Source organism: Solanum stenotomum, chromosome 8 (assembly GCF_019186545.1).
Source record: "Solanum stenotomum isolate F172 chromosome 8, ASM1918654v1, whole genome shotgun sequence".
Taxonomy (NCBI): domain Eukaryota; kingdom Viridiplantae; phylum Streptophyta; class Magnoliopsida; order Solanales; family Solanaceae; genus Solanum; species Solanum stenotomum.
Genome location: NC_064289.1, coordinates 6,944,027 through 6,962,005, shown reverse-complemented (window position 1 = coordinate 6,962,005; position 17,979 = coordinate 6,944,027). Strand labels below are relative to the sequence as shown.

General features: G+C 35.1%; 1 protein-coding gene across 1 annotated transcript; it reads right to left on the bottom strand.

Annotated features, from left to right (window-relative positions):
* Window positions 1-1,038: 1,038 nt before the first annotated feature.
* On the bottom strand, window positions 1,039-17,855 carry LOC125873332 (nucleobase-ascorbate transporter 6-like). Its single transcript, XM_049554245.1, has 16 exons — window positions 17,717-17,855; window positions 17,529-17,652; window positions 12,267-12,475; window positions 7,412-7,509; window positions 7,129-7,302; window positions 5,943-6,043; window positions 5,621-5,696; window positions 5,481-5,540; window positions 5,188-5,372; window positions 4,015-4,111; window positions 3,521-3,607; window positions 2,235-2,293; window positions 2,058-2,149; window positions 1,872-1,949; window positions 1,599-1,759; window positions 1,039-1,517 (listed from the first exon to the last, which is right to left on the bottom strand). Exons 3-16 carry the CDS (start codon window positions 12,391-12,393, stop codon window positions 1,299-1,301), a joined length of 1,614 nt encoding a protein of 537 aa, XP_049410202.1. The 5' UTR covers window positions 12,394-12,475; window positions 17,529-17,652; window positions 17,717-17,855; the 3' UTR covers window positions 1,039-1,298.
* Window positions 17,856-17,979: the final 124 nt, after the last annotated feature.

The window sequence follows — 17,979 nt, the reverse complement described above, 5'->3', positions numbered from 1 at the left end:
AATTCTGAGTTTGTCTCTGATAATACTTGTTACTTTCTGGCCACTAACACATGTACTAAGTAATTGTACCACCAAAATTTAGACAAATAATAAGAAATCATCTAAATCACATGATTTTCATATACTATATATACTCTTGAGTACAATTATATGAAGTAGCTCCCTTTCAACAAAGGAGAATCTAAGTGTACTTGAAACATTAATACATTATGACACTCAATTCATGCTTGAAAGAACTTCATAATGACATTGACAATGCCAATTTTGACCAATTAATTTCTTCAAAATTCTACTTTTATCTGTGAAATCCAATTTGGAAAGAAATAAGAAAGGGTATAGAATAACAAAAGAAAATGATAGGAAAAAAGTTATCCAAATTCCCTTTTTTTGTTTTTCTGTCTTCAAATAACAATTCATAGTGGTTCAGTGGTCCTATTATCTTGGTCTCCCCTTCTGTACCAGTGTAACACAGTCATCATTTGGTTGTATACTTTCGATCTATGCGAAATTGAATTAAAATATCTTTAATTAATAGTATGATCCGAAAACGATTTAATGGATCAAAAATGTCTTTTTTTCTAAATAAATATATTATTATTTTCTTTTTAAATGTATTCTTTTCCTAAAAATAGTTTTAATTGTTAGCAAATTATTTACTTCAATTTAGAAAAAATTAAGAAATTAAAATATATTATTAGGATTTTTAATTAAACAAAAATGCACTCAACTAATTATTATTAGAAGAAGAACATTTTGACCCATGAAGTAACAATAAAGACATTTTTAACCAAACTGTTAGTTGTAACCCGTAAGAGCATTTTTGGACCAAACTATTAGTTAAAGACATTTTTGTTTAATTTCACATAATTTAAAAACATTTTGACCCTTTTACAATTTTTCTTTCTTTTTTCATGTTAGTCAAAAAATTGTCCTAATGTTTTGTTGTTCCTACTTATCACTTTGATATTTTCTATAACAAATTGTCCAGTCTGATTTACTGCTAATTAAAATTCATAAAAGGATTGCTTGCTCTATTGCTAGTTAAAGTTGAATCCAATCATATCCATAAATTTACAACAGTAGGAAATACTTAAACTATTAACTGTTGTTCTAAGCTTGTTCAAAATGATCAGACTATTTTATACTTCATTTCGCATGAAAGAAGAAAATTGATGTTGCAGCAGCAACCTACCTCCCCCCATCACCCTTCCCACAAACACAGCTTTAAGTGGAAAGGGAGAAAGCAAAACTCTAGTGCTAGTAGAAAGATGAACCTTTGTCTCCGTGGCGTCGCCAAATCACACAGATGGGAAATACTTGTTCAGATTGAATGGGAGGGAGTAGAATTCCTCACTTCTTGTGTCAGTCTTGAAGGACTTGAATTTGTCCCACCAGTGCTTGCCTCTGTCCTTTCTTGTCTGGCCATCCTTTTTGTGCATAGTGTTGTCTAGGAAAAAGGCCACGATACCCGCCACAAAAGCTTTTGATTGAAAGGGCACGTTGGCCATGTCGTTGAACTGAAAGAATAACAAACCACAAAAGCTCTTACTACATGAATGGAATGCAACATAAGTCAAATGTATGTTAATTTGCTATACCCATCTTGCATGTGTGTGAACAGGTCCATAACCAGCAACAGCAGTATACTCATTGAAGTACTGTGGAATGGACAAGCCAAGAAAGACGGAGAAACCTAATATAAACTTGGTGCGGAAACTATTAAGATTGCAGAACTGAAGAAAGCCTAAGCCTCCAGCGCCTGCGAAGAAAGAACATCATAAGAAACCATAATTCCCAAGCTTTCCATAACATGAAATATTTTGGCATGGCAGTGATCCAGGGCATATGCTTGCCTTAAAAGATATACATACCTACATAAGCGAAGAAAAGGCAATACAAAGCACCAACAATAGGTGCAGGAATTGAAGCAAAGACAGCTCCAAATTTCCCTGATGATAATGCGGTTGTCAAGACAAATCGATAGAGGGTAAACAGAATCAAGTATCAAGATAACCCACAAGAATTGCTCAAACAAAGTGTTAAGAGTGGTGATTTACCAAGAATTGAAAAGAAAATCATGAACGCAGCAGATATCTGAACAACTCTTCTACTGCCAACACGTGTCAATGCTAAAAGACCAGCATTCTCCCTGCATGTACACAAAAGCAAGTCTACGTAATCAACTATCATAACAAGGCAATGTCAAGTTGCAGAAGGTTTTTGTCTGGACTTACACGGATACAGAAGATCCATTCCCAGTGCCAAATAATCCTGATAGTAGAATGCCAACTCCCTGAGGCAAAAACAGAATGTATCTAAATTAAAGAAAGCAAGGTATGAAGAAATAGCAAATGGTAGGGGAAGAGAAACAATCACACTTCCTGCGAACCTCATTAAGATGAACAAAATAGATTTCTTCCTTTTCCAATCTGACCTACCCCAACCTTAAAAAAGAATGAAATTTTTAAAAAATAACTTGAAAAAACTTTTTAATGTTCCCATGATCCCGAAGTATCATTCAATGAGGGTGATGGGAAGGTTGCTAAATATACATCCAGTGCACTCTCTCTTCTACCCCCAACTAGTCCGGGAGCATTTGATGAACTGAGTAAGCCCTTTTTAAGCTGTCTTTCTAGCCCCTTGCATTCAATAAATTATGTACTGCAAAAACATGATATAATGCAATGGAGTTTAACTTCTATGCACTGGAAGTGTAAAAAGTATACAGGTAAATCTATTGATATGTTTTAATTGGTAATCTGATAAAAATGATAACTACCATGCTATCGCATATTAAAACTCACTTATCATGAAAGGTTTATAGGAGAATATTCCTGTAACAACAGCATGTAAGTGTTTAATTTATGTGTCTAATTTTCCAAGATAAAAGAATTTGTTGCTAAATGAATGGTAGAAAACGAAAGACAACACGTGGAAGAAGAAGATGAATATTTTCAGAAAACATGTGAGGAAGCAAGAGAGAATTATTGAGTTCCAAGGCAAAGATCTTTAGATAGGGATGCAGGAATTTTGGGCTGTTCCAATCCCTTAACCACATAACGTATGATATCCACTAACAGAAGAAATATCATATCCGCCATGTACTGTCACACCCAAAGTGAATCAACTGCAAAATTTACTCAAATTGGACCACAGATAGAAATGTTTGGTAGCAAAATTGCATTTGAGTGGTCAAAGATTTTGACTAGTTTTATCAGTTATGGAAATAAAGCATTCTAGTTAGAGTTGGGCGTTGGGATAACTAAAAACAGTTCATAATTCTTACTGTGAATTTATGTGTGTTGACAGTGCTGATACTGGATGAGTGCGATGACATTCCAACTTAGTGCAGTTCTCCTAATCTACTTACGGCTTCACATAAGCCTCCCTAAAGACTCTATGCATTTGATTCAGAGTAAGGCTCCACTTCAATGAAATACAACAGAACTTCCCTTACTATTTTCAATTTTACAAGAGGGCGGAGGGATAGGAGAAATTTTAGGAAAGAAATCCTGTTTACCTGCCAACCAACACCACGACTAAGTATGGATGGTGGTAAGGGAGTGGCACTTGCATATCTTGCAACTGCAATAAAAGCACCAGTGGACTGAAAACACCAAAGCACAAGCGTGAAAGGAAGTTAGTTCAAAGCCTATCTCTTTCAGAGCTTATAAGCATCTCTTTTTTTTCTTCAGAAAAATGGCTAAAAGGAGGTGTGAAATCACACAAATTGGAAAAAGGATGCAAACAGATAAAAATAAAAAAGGGACAGCACAAAGAAAGAGGAAGCAGACGAAGGTTGAGAAGTAGTAACTCAGAACATCTGCAACAACAACTAAACGTTTCATAAAAACAATAACTAAAGTAGCCAAAACATAAGACAATCCAGATCATAGTGGAATTAGCAAAGAAAACAGTCTGAAACTAAAATATTTACAAAACCTGCCAGAACAAGATAATAAAGCATTCACAATTTTTCAATATCTTTGACCAAGCTCTGACAGGTGAACAAACCTCTACAAGAGCAACAAAACTAGCCATCATCATAGCAAATGCTTCACCAGCATTGAATGAAGGAGGTCCCCATTGGAAAGGGTAAGGAATACTAATCCTGCAGGTTCAAGCCAGTAAAAGAAAAGAGAAAACTATTAAAATTACAATAAGTTGCCTCGTAATTCTAGAGGAATATTTTCCTAATGGACTAAAGTAACAAATTAAGAACAATACTGAACCAACAAAAACAACTTTATATGAGTAATGAACATAATGGAATGTTTTTCAAACAATATGCATCCCATGTCACAACCATAAGACCAACAGTAAGAGAAGATGAAATGGATAACGAAATCTAAATTTTGCTATGCTCCATTTTTTAAAATTGACCAACAAACACTCTATGCAGTCGATAATATAAGACTCAGATAGGTTACTTTGGGACACCCACTTGTGCTTACTTTTCCTAATCTGTAGCACCATGACCATATCTGCCAGTTATGCTCAGTGTGGGAATAACAGACCAGCACAACCAGTTGATCAGTTGTGACTAAACTGGCGATGAAACAAAAATCACAAAGCATCATTCCATGCAAAATCATATAGCTAAAATACCTAGATGCATCTCTCTTATTTTCTTCTTGTTTATCATTTCAATCAAATTACGCAAGGTTAGTTTAATGGCCTAGTACGCACCAATTTCTTGTCTTTTCCAGAACTACTGCTCACAGGAGCTACTGGGGTAGTCACTTTAGAGAGGCAAAAAGAGCATGACATGTTACACTCTAAATTTCTTAAAATCTAGGACTCAAGAGCGGAAGACAATGGTCTATGCCATATGTCAAAACAAAGTGTTATTATGTTGAAGATTGTAATGCAATATAGGTTATGAGAAACTAATCCTTATGTCCCAACAAAAGCATCTTACTTTCCTTTTTATGCTGTGCTAACATGTGCCACTTCCCTAGAACACAACTTTTATACCATGTTGTAGAATCTTTTTGAATTTATTTAAGCAATAGAAGAAAGACCCACTCTTACACTTACAAAGTTGTAATTTTTACCAAGGAGTTCCATATCTTTGGGACCGCATAAATGTTAAAATACTAAAAAAATTCTGTGCATATCCACACAAATATTTAGACCCATGCCAGTACATTAGAAAAGTGAAAAATGAAGGAGCAAAGCACGTGCCATTGAGCACCACTAATCAGTCCAGCACGGTCAGTTCTGCAGCTTGCTTGTGTCTTTGGTGGCTTTCCATTGTAAGCCCCACCCACAGTGAGTAGGTGTGCATAAATCCATACAATGATCACCGTGAAAAGAACAGCAAAACGATCAAATATATTCTTCCCTGGACGTATCAGGTGTGCCAAATACTGCAAAAACCAGTGTTTTATTAAGAATGTGTAACTTATATCCTACTATGTTGTGTGTTTAAAATAATGTTTACGAGAAATATATGATATCTCGACAAAGCAACCCACCTGAGAGAAAATGACTAAAAGGACTAGCTCTGGCAACCCAATTTCAACACATTTGGCAACCTAAACAGAGATGAAACAAATTCAACAATCATCATTGGATGAATATCAATGCAAGACAAGTGTGGTGAGTTTCTGCTTACCCCAGGAAAACCAAACTCATAAAGACCAAAGCCAACAAGAGAAACCAAAGGAACAGCTGAAAGTGGGCTCAGAAACCTAAGAATCCACATGAAGTAAAATGACAATCAGAGCTAGCACACTGTACGAACACAAAGCACTTAACATAACTGAACAGACCTTAAACCACAAGAAAGTGACCCTTAGACTTAGAGAACTTGCTCACAAAGTATAGCATAAGAATATCCAAGAGCATGCAAGTACGTGCTTAATTGATGGTATAAAGTTAGGTAGCATTATGAGAAGTCGCTCAAATGGAGGGAGAAATCTTGTGATATAACAAACCTTGTAACATTGCGCCAGAGACCACTGAAGCCTAGGACAATCTGAAGGGTTGAAGCAACAATAAGGGCACCTTGGGTGGCCCGCATTATCTTCTTGAATTTCTGAATAAACAGAGAAATATTAACAGTAAATTAAGACCCAATATCACCAAGATGCACTGGATGACCTCCTTTGTGTCTCTAAGCATCTTCCTGACTATTAAAGAAGTTAAAGGAATATGCACTGACATGAATTATCAAGTTGAAAGTAAACTATTTCTGCATCAGTTTTTTATTCTTCCTTTTTGTTTAGATTAGGTAATGTAAAATTCATTATATCTCAGTACCAAGAAGGTATGAGAAAAGAACAAAACAGCTGAACTAAACCGTCTGTCATACGATACGACCCTAACACCATGAGTATAAATTTGTAATCATCTATTTTTAAGAAAAGGAAGGTGCTCTACCTTTCCCTCAAAACATCTCTTTTTCTTTCCAAACAATCCACAAAATATGTAGAGGAACTGTCTTCTGTAGTAACTTCAGTCTTTTATCAACCCTAGACACTGCTCTGTAGTAAACTTTTAACATCTCCTGGCATGACCACATTACTCCAAAACGGTTTAAATTTGTGCATCAGCTTCTTTTGACGATTGGATGGTATTTAAATTTGTTTTTCTCAAAGTGATATTATGGAAAATTATTGTTAGTGTTTGGATTTGGTAATTGAAAAAAATTGGTACTTGTATATTTTTTACAAAATTGAGAAGTTGTGATTTTGATTCAATTGTTTGGAGAAATATCATTACAACCCTAAAACACTGTACACACTTTCATACTGCTGAAAAATGAGAAAAAATGGACTAAACATATTTACTAATAGTCAAAAGGTAACAAAAAATGGTTGTTACACCATATGGACCAAATAAAGAGAAAAGAAGAAAAGTGATGGAGTGATTGTGCCACGAAATCTGATCAGACAGGGAGTGTAAAAAATTGGTTTAGAATTGGGAACCTAAATGACCCAAGAAGGGAAAAACAAGGAAGGCTGTAATTTATTTCTAACTTTTCGAAAAGGATTTTGAGAGCTGGCTTTTGAGTATATAAGTTAACCAATATCTCAACTTTTGTCCTTGACAATCAACCAATAAGTTCACTAGATGATCCAAAGAATAAAGAGAAAATGACTGGTGTTTGAGGACACTAACCGACACAGGATCTTCGTCATTCCATTGTCCAGAAAGGATAATCGAGATTGTAGGTGCAACAAAGGTATAAGACCCTCCAATCACAGCAGGCAGTCTAGTCCCAAAGATAGACTGCAACAAGGTGTTCAGCCCAGCGACGAATAGCGATGTCTGAATAACTTGGGCTTTTTCCTCCTGCAACGGGCAGGTATTCTTCCAGTTAAAATGTATAACACTACATGAGGTCAAAAGAGAAACTCATATCTTAAGTAGTTAAGTCGTTCAATGTGTCTGGAGGCCTCACATTTCCACCTCCCATTTGGGGAACTAGAGCAGTAGGAATGATAACTATGGTACCAAGCATAACAAGATAATGCTGAAATCCAAGAAGAATAGCTTCAGCTGCATTCCAACAATTACACAAAATCAGCTTGGTCCACAATACACATGGCGAAACCAATTTAAAACATATAGATTCAATCTAATGATTCTTCACCAACCAGTACCAAGAAAATAGGGTGCACATTTTGGGAGCTGCTTCCCATATCAAACCAGTTTTAGATTCCAATTTGCTGGTTAAAAACACAAACCTCATGAACCCAAAGCATAACATAACACACACAAATCGCCACTGATTTATCTTTGAAGAAAATAGAAAAAGTGAAACCAGAACAAGTGATGGTCAATACACATTGTGTTTAATAACATGCCCTCTTATACCGTAACCAAACGGCCCCTTATTGTCTTATGGTACATGGCAACCAGGCCTAGCAAACCCTAACCCTATCCTACCTAATATCTGACATTAATTTTTCATGTATTTATTGCATTTTAATTATAATATGTCAAATAATAAAAGTGTGCTCTCTCTAACAGCTTAAGCTTTTAGATGAGATGATCATACACTTCAACAGGATATCAGAGCGGGCAAAGGTCCTGAGATCGAATCTCATCGCCACCCAAATCAAAAAAAAATTCACGTGCTTGGCCCATGAAAAAAATTAGGCCCGCACGTAAGGGGGCATGTTGAAAATATAATCAAATAATAAAAGTGTGTTCTCTCTAACAGCTTAAGTTTTTAGATGAGATGGTCATACACTTCAATATAAAAAAATTAGGCCCGCACGTGAGGGGGCGTGTCAAAAATATAATCAAATAATAAAAGTGTGCTCTCTCTAACAACTTGAGTTTTTAGATTAGATGGTCATACACTTCAACATAAAAAATTAAAAGCCCGCACGTGAGGGGGCGTGTTGAAAATATAATCAAATAATAAAAGTGTGCTCTCTCTAACAACTTAAGTTTTTAGATTTCATACACTTCAACATAATCATATGGGTTTTCCATTCTACTAGAAGGATTAATCCACCATTCAATTCAATACATACATAAGAAAATAAACGGTAAAATATGGGTTGTATTCATATTGGATTAACTGCTGATAAAACAAACACTACAAAGGAAAAAAGGATCTGCAGATCAAAGATAAATCTTTCAAATGTAAATCCTCAAAGAAACAAGAAAAAAAAAAACACGATCCCAAACTTTAAAACATTCAGAAAATATACCCGAAAAAAACTCATACAAATAAATAAATCACTCAATGCTCTTTATTTTCCCCTTATCAGCAACAGCAACATTCATGTTCTCCAAGAAACGAATTCTCCTGTTGACAGCAGCAAGCTTTGATTCAACTAGCGTCAGGAGATCTTTCTCTCCTTGTTCTTCTCCTGGTAATGGTACTGGTGTTGATGATTCCTTGTGTTTCTTTCCAGGTTTCAGATTTTGAGAGTAGAGATCAAGAACTTCTTTACAGGCATCCAAATTGACAGGCCAAGTTTGCAGTTCCCCATTAGGACCAGTAATAACAATACAAACCTTGATATCGCAGAGAGTTGCAGCTCCATTGATTTCCTCTTTATGCATTCTTTCTTGATAAGACTTGGGATTGTTTGTTTGTTTTCTTCTTGCTTTGATCTTCATCTGCAAGAAGGCAGAAAAAGATCAAAGCAAGAAGAAAACAAACAATCCCAAGTCTTATCAAGTGAGGAAAGAATGCATAAAGAGGAAATCAATGGAGCTTGCAACTCTCTGCGATATCAAGCTTTGTACTGTTATTACTGGTCCTAATGGGGAACTGCAAACTTGGCCTGACAATTTGGATGCCTGTAAAGAAGTTCTTGATCTCTATTCTCAAAATCTGAAACCCGAAAAGAAGCACAAGGAATCATCAACACCAGTACCAGAACCAGAAGAAGAACAAGGAGGGAAAGATCCTTGACGCTAGTTGAATCAAAGCTTGTTGCTGTCAACTGGAGAATTCGTTTCTTGGAGAACAAGAATGTTGTTGTTGCTGATAAGGGTAAAAGAAAGAGAATTGAGTGATTTATTTGTATGGGTTTTTTTTCGGGTATATTTTCTGAATGTTTTAAAGATTGGGATCGTGTGTTTTTTTTTTGTTTGTTTCTTCGAGGATTTACAGTTGAAAGATTTATCTTTGATATGCAGATCCTTTTTTTCTTTGTAGTGTTTGTTTTATCAGAAGTTGATCCAATATGAATACAACCCATATTTTACCTTTTATATTCTTATGTATGTATTGAATTGAATGGTGGATTAGTCCTCCTAGTAGAACGGAAAACCCATATGATTATAATTAAAATGCAATACATACATGAAAAATTAATATCAGATATTAGGTAGGTTAGGGTTTGCTAGGCCTGGGTGCCATGTACCATAAGACAATAAGGGGTCGATTGGTTACGGTATAAGAGGGCATGTACCCTTCGGGGTGGCGCAGTGGTTTGAGTTTGGGACTTCCATGTTGGAGGTCTCAAGTTCGAAACCCATTGCCAACAAAAGCAAGGGGTTTGCCTTCTAGGTCGAGCTCGTCGCACCAGGCTTGCCTAGTGCGGGTTACCTCTCCTATGTGGTTTGCGAGCTATTGCATAGGAGCGGAGGTTTTACCCTGTGCGCACCCAAAGGGTAGCAGCTGCGGGTTTCCCTTGTCATCAAAAAATATTAAAAAAAATAAGAGGGATGTTATTAAACATTCGAACAATTACACAGAATTAGCTTGGTCCACAATCACTTGGTGAAACCAATTTAAGACAATATTTAGAACATATAACTTCACCATTTACATAGTGGCATTCCAAAACGCTTAGCTCAATAGTACTAAAGGGAAAATAAGCAAATTCTTTGCAGAGTAAATACGATGTCGGTCCACAAAGAAATAATTTATACAGTCAGCTTTATAGCCATAAGCTCTCTATAATTAGTTGAGACTATATCGATGGTAAAGACATCTTTCTCAACTATAAGATACACACAAACCTTGAGATGTATAAACAAAATAGACTCCATCCACAATACAACCAAATTAGCCTCAATTTGTTGAATGAAATACAAACCAATGATTCTTCACCAAGAAGTTCAATACTAAAAGAATGGAAACTCAAATTTTGTGGAACATTAAAGCTGCTATTGGTATAGCTTTCCCTAAATGCAAATTGTTTGATGATAACTACACATGGCTACATATTTGTCAAACTGTGGAAAGAATGAAACCAGTGGTGAGTTGTAAGGTCGTTGTCTGGAAAAAACCTACTGAGGGAAGATTCAAACTCAATAGTGATGGTAGTTTTTTAAGAAGCAATAACAGAGCTAGAATTGGGGGTATCATTAGAGATGCAGTTGGAGATCTTGTAATGGCCTATTCAATTCCAATATTTTGTGAAAGCAACAATCAAGCAGAAGCTGAAGCTGTTAGATATGGTGTTCAATGGTGCAATCAAAACAACACCAACAGACTGGACTTGGAGAAGGACTCTATGGTATTGCTAACATGATAAAAGAAGAGAACAATTCCAACCTTAANACTACACATGGCTACATATTTGTCAAACTGTGGAAAGAATGAAACCAGTGGTGAGTTGTAAGGTCGTTGTCTGGAAAAAACCTACTGAGGGAAGATTCAAACTCAATAGTGATGGTAGTTTTTTAAGAAGCAATAACAGAGCTGGAATTGGGGGTATCATTAGAGATACAGTTGGAGATCTTGTAATGGCCTATTCAATTCCAATATTTTGTGAAAGTAACAATCAAGCAGAAGCTGAAGCTGTTACATATGGTGTTCAATGGTGCAATCAAAACAACATCAACAGACTGGACTTGGAGAAGGACTCTATGGTATTGCTAACATGATAAAATAAGAGAACAATTCCAACCTTAAACTCAAAGAGATCATCAGGGAAATAAGGCTCAACATGGACATAGATGAAACACAAGTACGCCATTGTTTCAGAGAGGCCAACCAAATGGCTGATTTATTGGCAACAATGGCATCCTCAAGTGGAATGGGTAACTTTTACTATTCTTTTCAACAACTTCCAAAAGAATTAAAGAGACCCTTTCAACTAGATAAATATCAACTTCCTAGTATTAGAAGGAGGTTTGATAAGGCTAACTTTTTTGTAAGTTGAATTATTCCTGAGACTAAGGAAGAGACTTGGTATAGGCTAAACTCCTCCTTGAAGATTATTATCTTGTTAACAATCTTCCTATTGTTACAGTGAGGTAAGGTCCACGCCCTCCTCCTTTTGAATGCTCTTTAATGGAAATAGACATGGAAAAAAAAAAAATTAAAAAAAAAGCAACCAGTACCAAAAAAATAGGGTGCACATTTTGGGAGCTGCTAGACCAGTTTCAGATTCGAATTTGCTGGCTAAAAACATAAACCCCATGAACCCAAAGCATAACATGACACACACCTTTGAAGAAAATAGAAAATGTGAAACCAGAACAAGTGATTGTGTTATCAAGTAGTACAGTGCAGTCTTCAAGAAAGAAAGAAAATGGGTTCACAAGTATCATAACCCATAAACCATATGCATCTAGACTTAGCTTGTATGCACCTCGATTAATCCACTTGTTAGCCGTACTATCCCACATTATCCCAACCCTAAGCTCCTATGAGCTCACATTAAGCTGAGATTCGAACCTGAACCTGAACCTGAACCTGAACCACTCACTCAGTCGTCTGCTCAAAGAAACTAACAAGTACCCACTATCAAACCCCCAAAATCAAAAAAGATAATAAAAACACAAAGCAATGTAGTGGGGTAGCATAAAAGGGAAAGAGATGTAAAGAAACTTACGCCATGGGGGAGGACTAGTAATGCAGTAGGAAACATTAGGAAGCTGATCTTTTGGTGGATGTGGCACTGGTTCACTTGCCTTTGCTGCTGGAGCTGCTCCTCCTCCTCCACCTCCACCTCCTGCCATTTCTCTCTCTCTCTCTCTTCACCAACAAGTGCAACTCCCCAAATCAACAGCACACCCAAATCAGCAAATCTCTCAGAAAAAACTATGAAAAAAGAAAGAAAAAAAATGTCACAAAAAAAAGTTTGTGAAAGTACCAAGAGAGCAAATGACTGAAGAAAAAGGTTTTATAGTACAGAGAAATGGAAAAATGAAGCTCAAAAGGAAGAAGAGTGACAAGAATGGAGCAGGCAGGCCACATGGTGTAGTACTACACACCCCACTCACTTTTGTATTAATGTAAAATGTAATAATGATAAGGAAATTTAACTGGAAATTATATTTTACGACTTATCATCACTTACAAATTGAATAGAAGAAATGATATTTTAACATAAAATGAAAATATTAAAATAAATTCATAACGAATTATAAACTCAATTCTTTCGAAATTTAAAAGGACCTTAGTAAAATGAAACTATACATTAAAGAAAATGTCAAGAAAGACATTTCTTGTTATTGATTTAGAGCAATAATTATTGGTATTTGTTGATTAGAAAAAAATTGTGCTAATTCACAAAGTTTTATAAGCAAATGAATTATTTCGCATATTACAAGAATACGTTTAACCTTTTTAACAGAGACTTATATATTGAAAATCAAATAAAGACATATTTAGAGTAATTTTATAACAACAAAAATATTTTTACCACGATTAACAAAAACAGAATTTTTATCATAGCACAAAATTTGAATTATTATTTTTCTCGAAATAAATCTATAAACAAATATTTGTAAGAAATAGAAATTAATCAAAAGAATCTTGAACCCCNGCCCCCCCCTCCCGCTTCCTGTGTATTAGTTTAAGTGCTAATTTATATTTATTACTTCAATAAAAATAGTTTATCTTTTGTCAGCAATCTGACTAAGGTTTTTTTTAATCTAAGCCTTATATTTTAAAATTTTTATATACTTCAAATAAAAAGAGGATTAACATTTATTCTAATGACGGATTTGTTCGTACAACAATCTCAAATTAAATTAAGCACAAATTCCAATGCAAGACAAAGAAAGTTAATGCAAGATTCCCAAACATACAATCTGACTTTGAAATTAAAAAATGTGTTTCAAACCTAATTGCAACCAGTTCCATCCCATATTAAATGGCACTTTATTAAAAATATTTGTCTCATTTTATTCGATAACTTATTAAATTATGATAGAATTAATTTTATTTTTTTCATTTTACCCCTATAATTAATATGACCTTCGAAAGTTTAAAGAAATTTTGAAGTCCAAGAATATTTTTTTTAAAAGCTATTTAATATGAACTAAGGGCAAAATCATTAATAGATTTAAAGATGATCAATCCATTAATAATTTTTAATTATCGTGTAAAATAGAAAGTGTATATTTGATATGAAACAGAAGGAGTATAGTAGTTTAATGAATTAAGATCACACTACTCGGTATTTATTTTTTTGGGACATTCTCAATGTATCGCATAAGAAAAAGAAAATAAAAAGACAATTTAGAAGATTATGTCTTTTTGTTTTCATTTGATCATAGATTTTGAAATTAAAATTTTAACGACTACGATTTCTTATTTTTTGGGTACATAAGAATATATTAATTGAAACTTTAAATTAAATAGAATTCATATCCAAAGTGCATCAAATTGGGGACTTCTCAATTTACTTATTTGAATAATTAATCTAACGATTAGAAGTCATAATTTGTAGGAATAATTTGATTCACATGAGACTTTGATCTGCAATAAAGTGCATGAAGGAATGTTAATCTGATTTGAACTTTAATTAGCAAAATATACCTTTTATATTTTTGTACATTAAAAATTATAGGATATTTTAAAAAATTAGAAATTAATTTTAGGTTTAGTTTATTCTATGTTTGATTGAAATAAATTGTAGATTTATCTCAAAATTATAGTGTTATTTTTATCTCACATCAAGAGCTCATTGGTACGAGGAATAAGATATACTTAATCCCATAATTAATTTTTGATGAGTTTATTTTATGTTTGGTTAAGACAAAATCACATGATAACTGATTCTGAGTCAGTTATCTCAGGATTATAGTGTTATTTTTATTCCACGTTGAGGATAAAATAACGACTTTCAATCAAACAAGTCTAAAAGGTGAGGACCTCACGAGATTAGTTCAAGCGTTTTTCGGTGGGCAGGAGTTGCCCAAATTCATTACACATACTAACCTTGTTTTGATTCCAAAAAAGGAGTTTGTGCAAGAATTCAAAGACTTGAGGCCCATAAGTCTGAGCAATTTTACTAATAAGGCGATTTCGAGACTGCTTCATGAGAGGATTGTTGGAGTGTCTCTAAATATTATATCTCCTAACCAGTCTGAATTTGTGAAAGGAAGAAGCATAACGAAAAATGTTTTGTTAGCACAAGAGATTATACGGGATATATACCTAAGAAATAAAGAGGCTAATGTAGTGGTAAAGTTGGATATGGCTAAGGCATCTGATAGAGTGGCTTGGATATTCTTAACAAAAGTGCTAAGGAAGTTTGTATTCTCAGAGGTAATAATAGATATTGTTTGGAGGTTGATTTTGGCTAATTGGTACTATGTACTAATTAATGGACAGACTCATGGCTTCTTCAACTAGGGGACTAAAGCAAGGGGATCCATTGTCTCCAACCTTGTTTATTATAGTTGCGGAGGTGTTATCTAAAAGTATTAACCAACTTAATGAGCAAGAATCTTTTAAGGGATTTGAAATGCCAAAATGGAGTCCTAAAATCAATCATCTAGCCTATGCAAATGACACAATTTTGTTTGGATCGGGAGACAGGCATTCAATGATTCAAATGATGAAGATTTTGAGGGATTATGAAATAGTGTCGGGATAAATGGTCAACAAGGAGAAGAGTTTTTTTTACTTACGTGAAAAGACACCTTTGATTGTAACAATAAGGCTGAGGATTAACCCTGACAATTTGTCTTTCACATACCTAGGGTGTCCTATATATTATGGAAGAAAAAAGAATAGCTACTTCGAAGGGCTAATTAAGAAGGTTGCGGCTAGAATTTTCTTATGGCAAAACAGATTCCTGTTCTTTGGTGGAAAATACATTTTGATAAATCATGTACTACAGTCCATACCTATTTACATGTTATCAACTATGTCTCCACTAAAAGATGTTATAGATCAAATCCATCAGTTTTTTGCTAATTTTTTCTGGGGTGACTATACAGAAGTAAAAGGTAAACATTGCGTTGCATGGTCTAAAATGTGCTACCCAATGAGGGAAGGGGGCTGGGGATCAGATCCCTTTTTGATATATCTAATGGTCTTTTCGCTAAACCGTGGTGGTTGTTTAGAACTCAGACATTGTTATGGAGCACATTTATGTGGAACAGGTATTGTAAAAAACACCACCCCACAATAGCGAATAACAAATGTGCATCACAGGCAGTGGCGGAGCCAGAATTTTCAATAAGGGGTTCAAAATCTGTAGAAATAGACACACGAAGTAGCCGAAGGGGGTTCAACATCTATTATATATACATAAAAAAAACATTTTAACCATGTATGATTAATGTAATTTTCCGCCGAAGGGGGTTCGGATGAACCCCCTTAGTATAAGGTGGCTTCGCCCCTGATCACAGGTCTGGAGAAAAATGATATGAGTCAGGGAAGATGTAGAACATGAAATTTGATGGCAACAGAAAGCAGGGAATGCTAGCTTCTGGATGGACAACTGGACTAAACAAGGTGCTTTTCATTACATTGAACCAAAAAGAGTATAAGAAGAAGTGGAGGTCAAAGAGATGATTCAGAATAGGCAATGGGATATAACAAGACTAAGTCAGCTATTGTCTCACGATATGGTAGGTTGTATTTTGAAGGATATCAGTCCTAATATGAGCATGGGTGCTCAAGATAAGGCCTGGTGGATGGGTAATTCTCAAGGGGAATTTATTGTGAGGTCATCATTTCATGTAACTAGGCAAGAAAATAAATAAATTGAATAGATGATTAACTTCTGAATTGGGTGATTACCTTTTAAAATTTCATTCTTTTTTTTTAGAGTATGGAGACAGAGAATTCCCACATATGATGTTCTTAAAAGGATGAGGGTAAATATGGTATCAAAATGCTACTGTTGTAATGTGGAGGAGGAGGAAACAATACAACACATATTTCTAACAGCTCTCATAGCCTAAAAGTTATGGAAGCACTTAGTTTCATGTGCAGATATTAACATTTAAGGAATTCACCTACAACAACTGATTACTACCTGGTGGAATTGGCCAAGACAGTAAAGGGGAAACAAATTTTCAAGGCAATACCAGTAATTATTTTATGAAAAATGAGTAATGCTAGAAAACATGAAAATGAGGTGACATATATGAGGTTGCTAGGGCAATGTCACCAAACAATTCAAATGTTAATCAAAGTGAAGTATCCATGGCTAAGATAAGAGATTCAGAATTGGCAAGAGATGCTCACCACTCTAAGCGCATACAAACCAACACTATACTATAGAATAGTGTGCTGGGAGAAACCAGATTATGATTAGGTGAAATCAAACACATATGGTGCATGCAAAGAAAATCCTGGACAGAGCTCATATGGATTCAACATACGAGATAACATGGGAGATTTAATATATGCGGAAGCACAAATGATAGGGGAGGCTACAAATATGGAAGCTAAAACTATGGGTGTGTTGAAAACAATGCAATACTGCACAACACAAAATTTTCAGAAGATAATTATGGAAACATATTCATTGACACTAAAACACATGTTACTAATGCAATGGAAGATTCTTTAGTCACGTGCTGAAAAGATAGAAAACATGCAACAAATATAGCAAGAAAGCAGGTTGAAGTAAAACATATATTTTGGGAGGCTAATCAATTAACAGACTATCTGGCAAAATAGCTCTAGATCAAGCAGGGCAAGTACAAGTACATGGCTTCGATAATCTACCAAGCACATGAAGAAGAATTCTCAACATAGATAAACAACACATTCCATTATTAAGAATTAAAACAAGGAGAATCAACCCAACATGTTAAGTCAACCAGAACTACATAACTACTATATTTACAAATCCAAGTTCTATCTTCTAAGAGATGACCTAACTGTGTTGAAGCTTACTTACCTAAGAGCAACTTCAGCTTACATATGAAGCTCAAACTCGAGCCTCAGGCTGATAACTCAAAGCTTTCAGAAGGAGCGTCATCGTTGACTGTGTGAATTCCACACATCTCCACCGGGGTATATATCTACAAAAAAAGGAAAGTTAACAGGAAAACTAGTTGGAAAAGACACAAAATATGATGGGAATACCTTTGTGAGCTGAGATATCACTTCGTTGATCATGGATGTAGAATATTGAGGTCCCAGCGGCGGAGAATGATCAAAGACAAGAAAAAAGGGACAAGAAACATGGAGGCGGAGGAGGAGAGACAAAGAGAACTCTTTTTAGTAAACCCTACTGTTGGGGAAACTTAACTTGTCTTTCCTAAATTGGGCCAGCTAACTCCTGTTTAATTTGGGCTTCTTTAGCCAGCTGATGTAAGGATTGTTGAGAAGCAATAACCGAACCACAT

Bases quoted from the DNA above. Each gene is read 5' to 3' on its own strand.
- LOC125873332 (XM_049554245.1), bottom strand. From the start codon at position 12,393: ATGGCAGGAGGTGGAGGTGGAGGAGGAGGAGCAGCTCCAGCAGCAAAG. The intron at 3,608-4,014 runs GTTTGTTCACCT...TGGTGTTTTCAG, and splicing joins GTTTTGTTGCTCTTGTAGAG to TCCACTGGTGCTTTTATTGC. The intron at 1,950-2,057 runs GTAAATCACCAC...CATTATCATCAG, and splicing joins GATTTTCTTTTCAATTCTTG to GGAAATTTGGAGCTGTCTTT.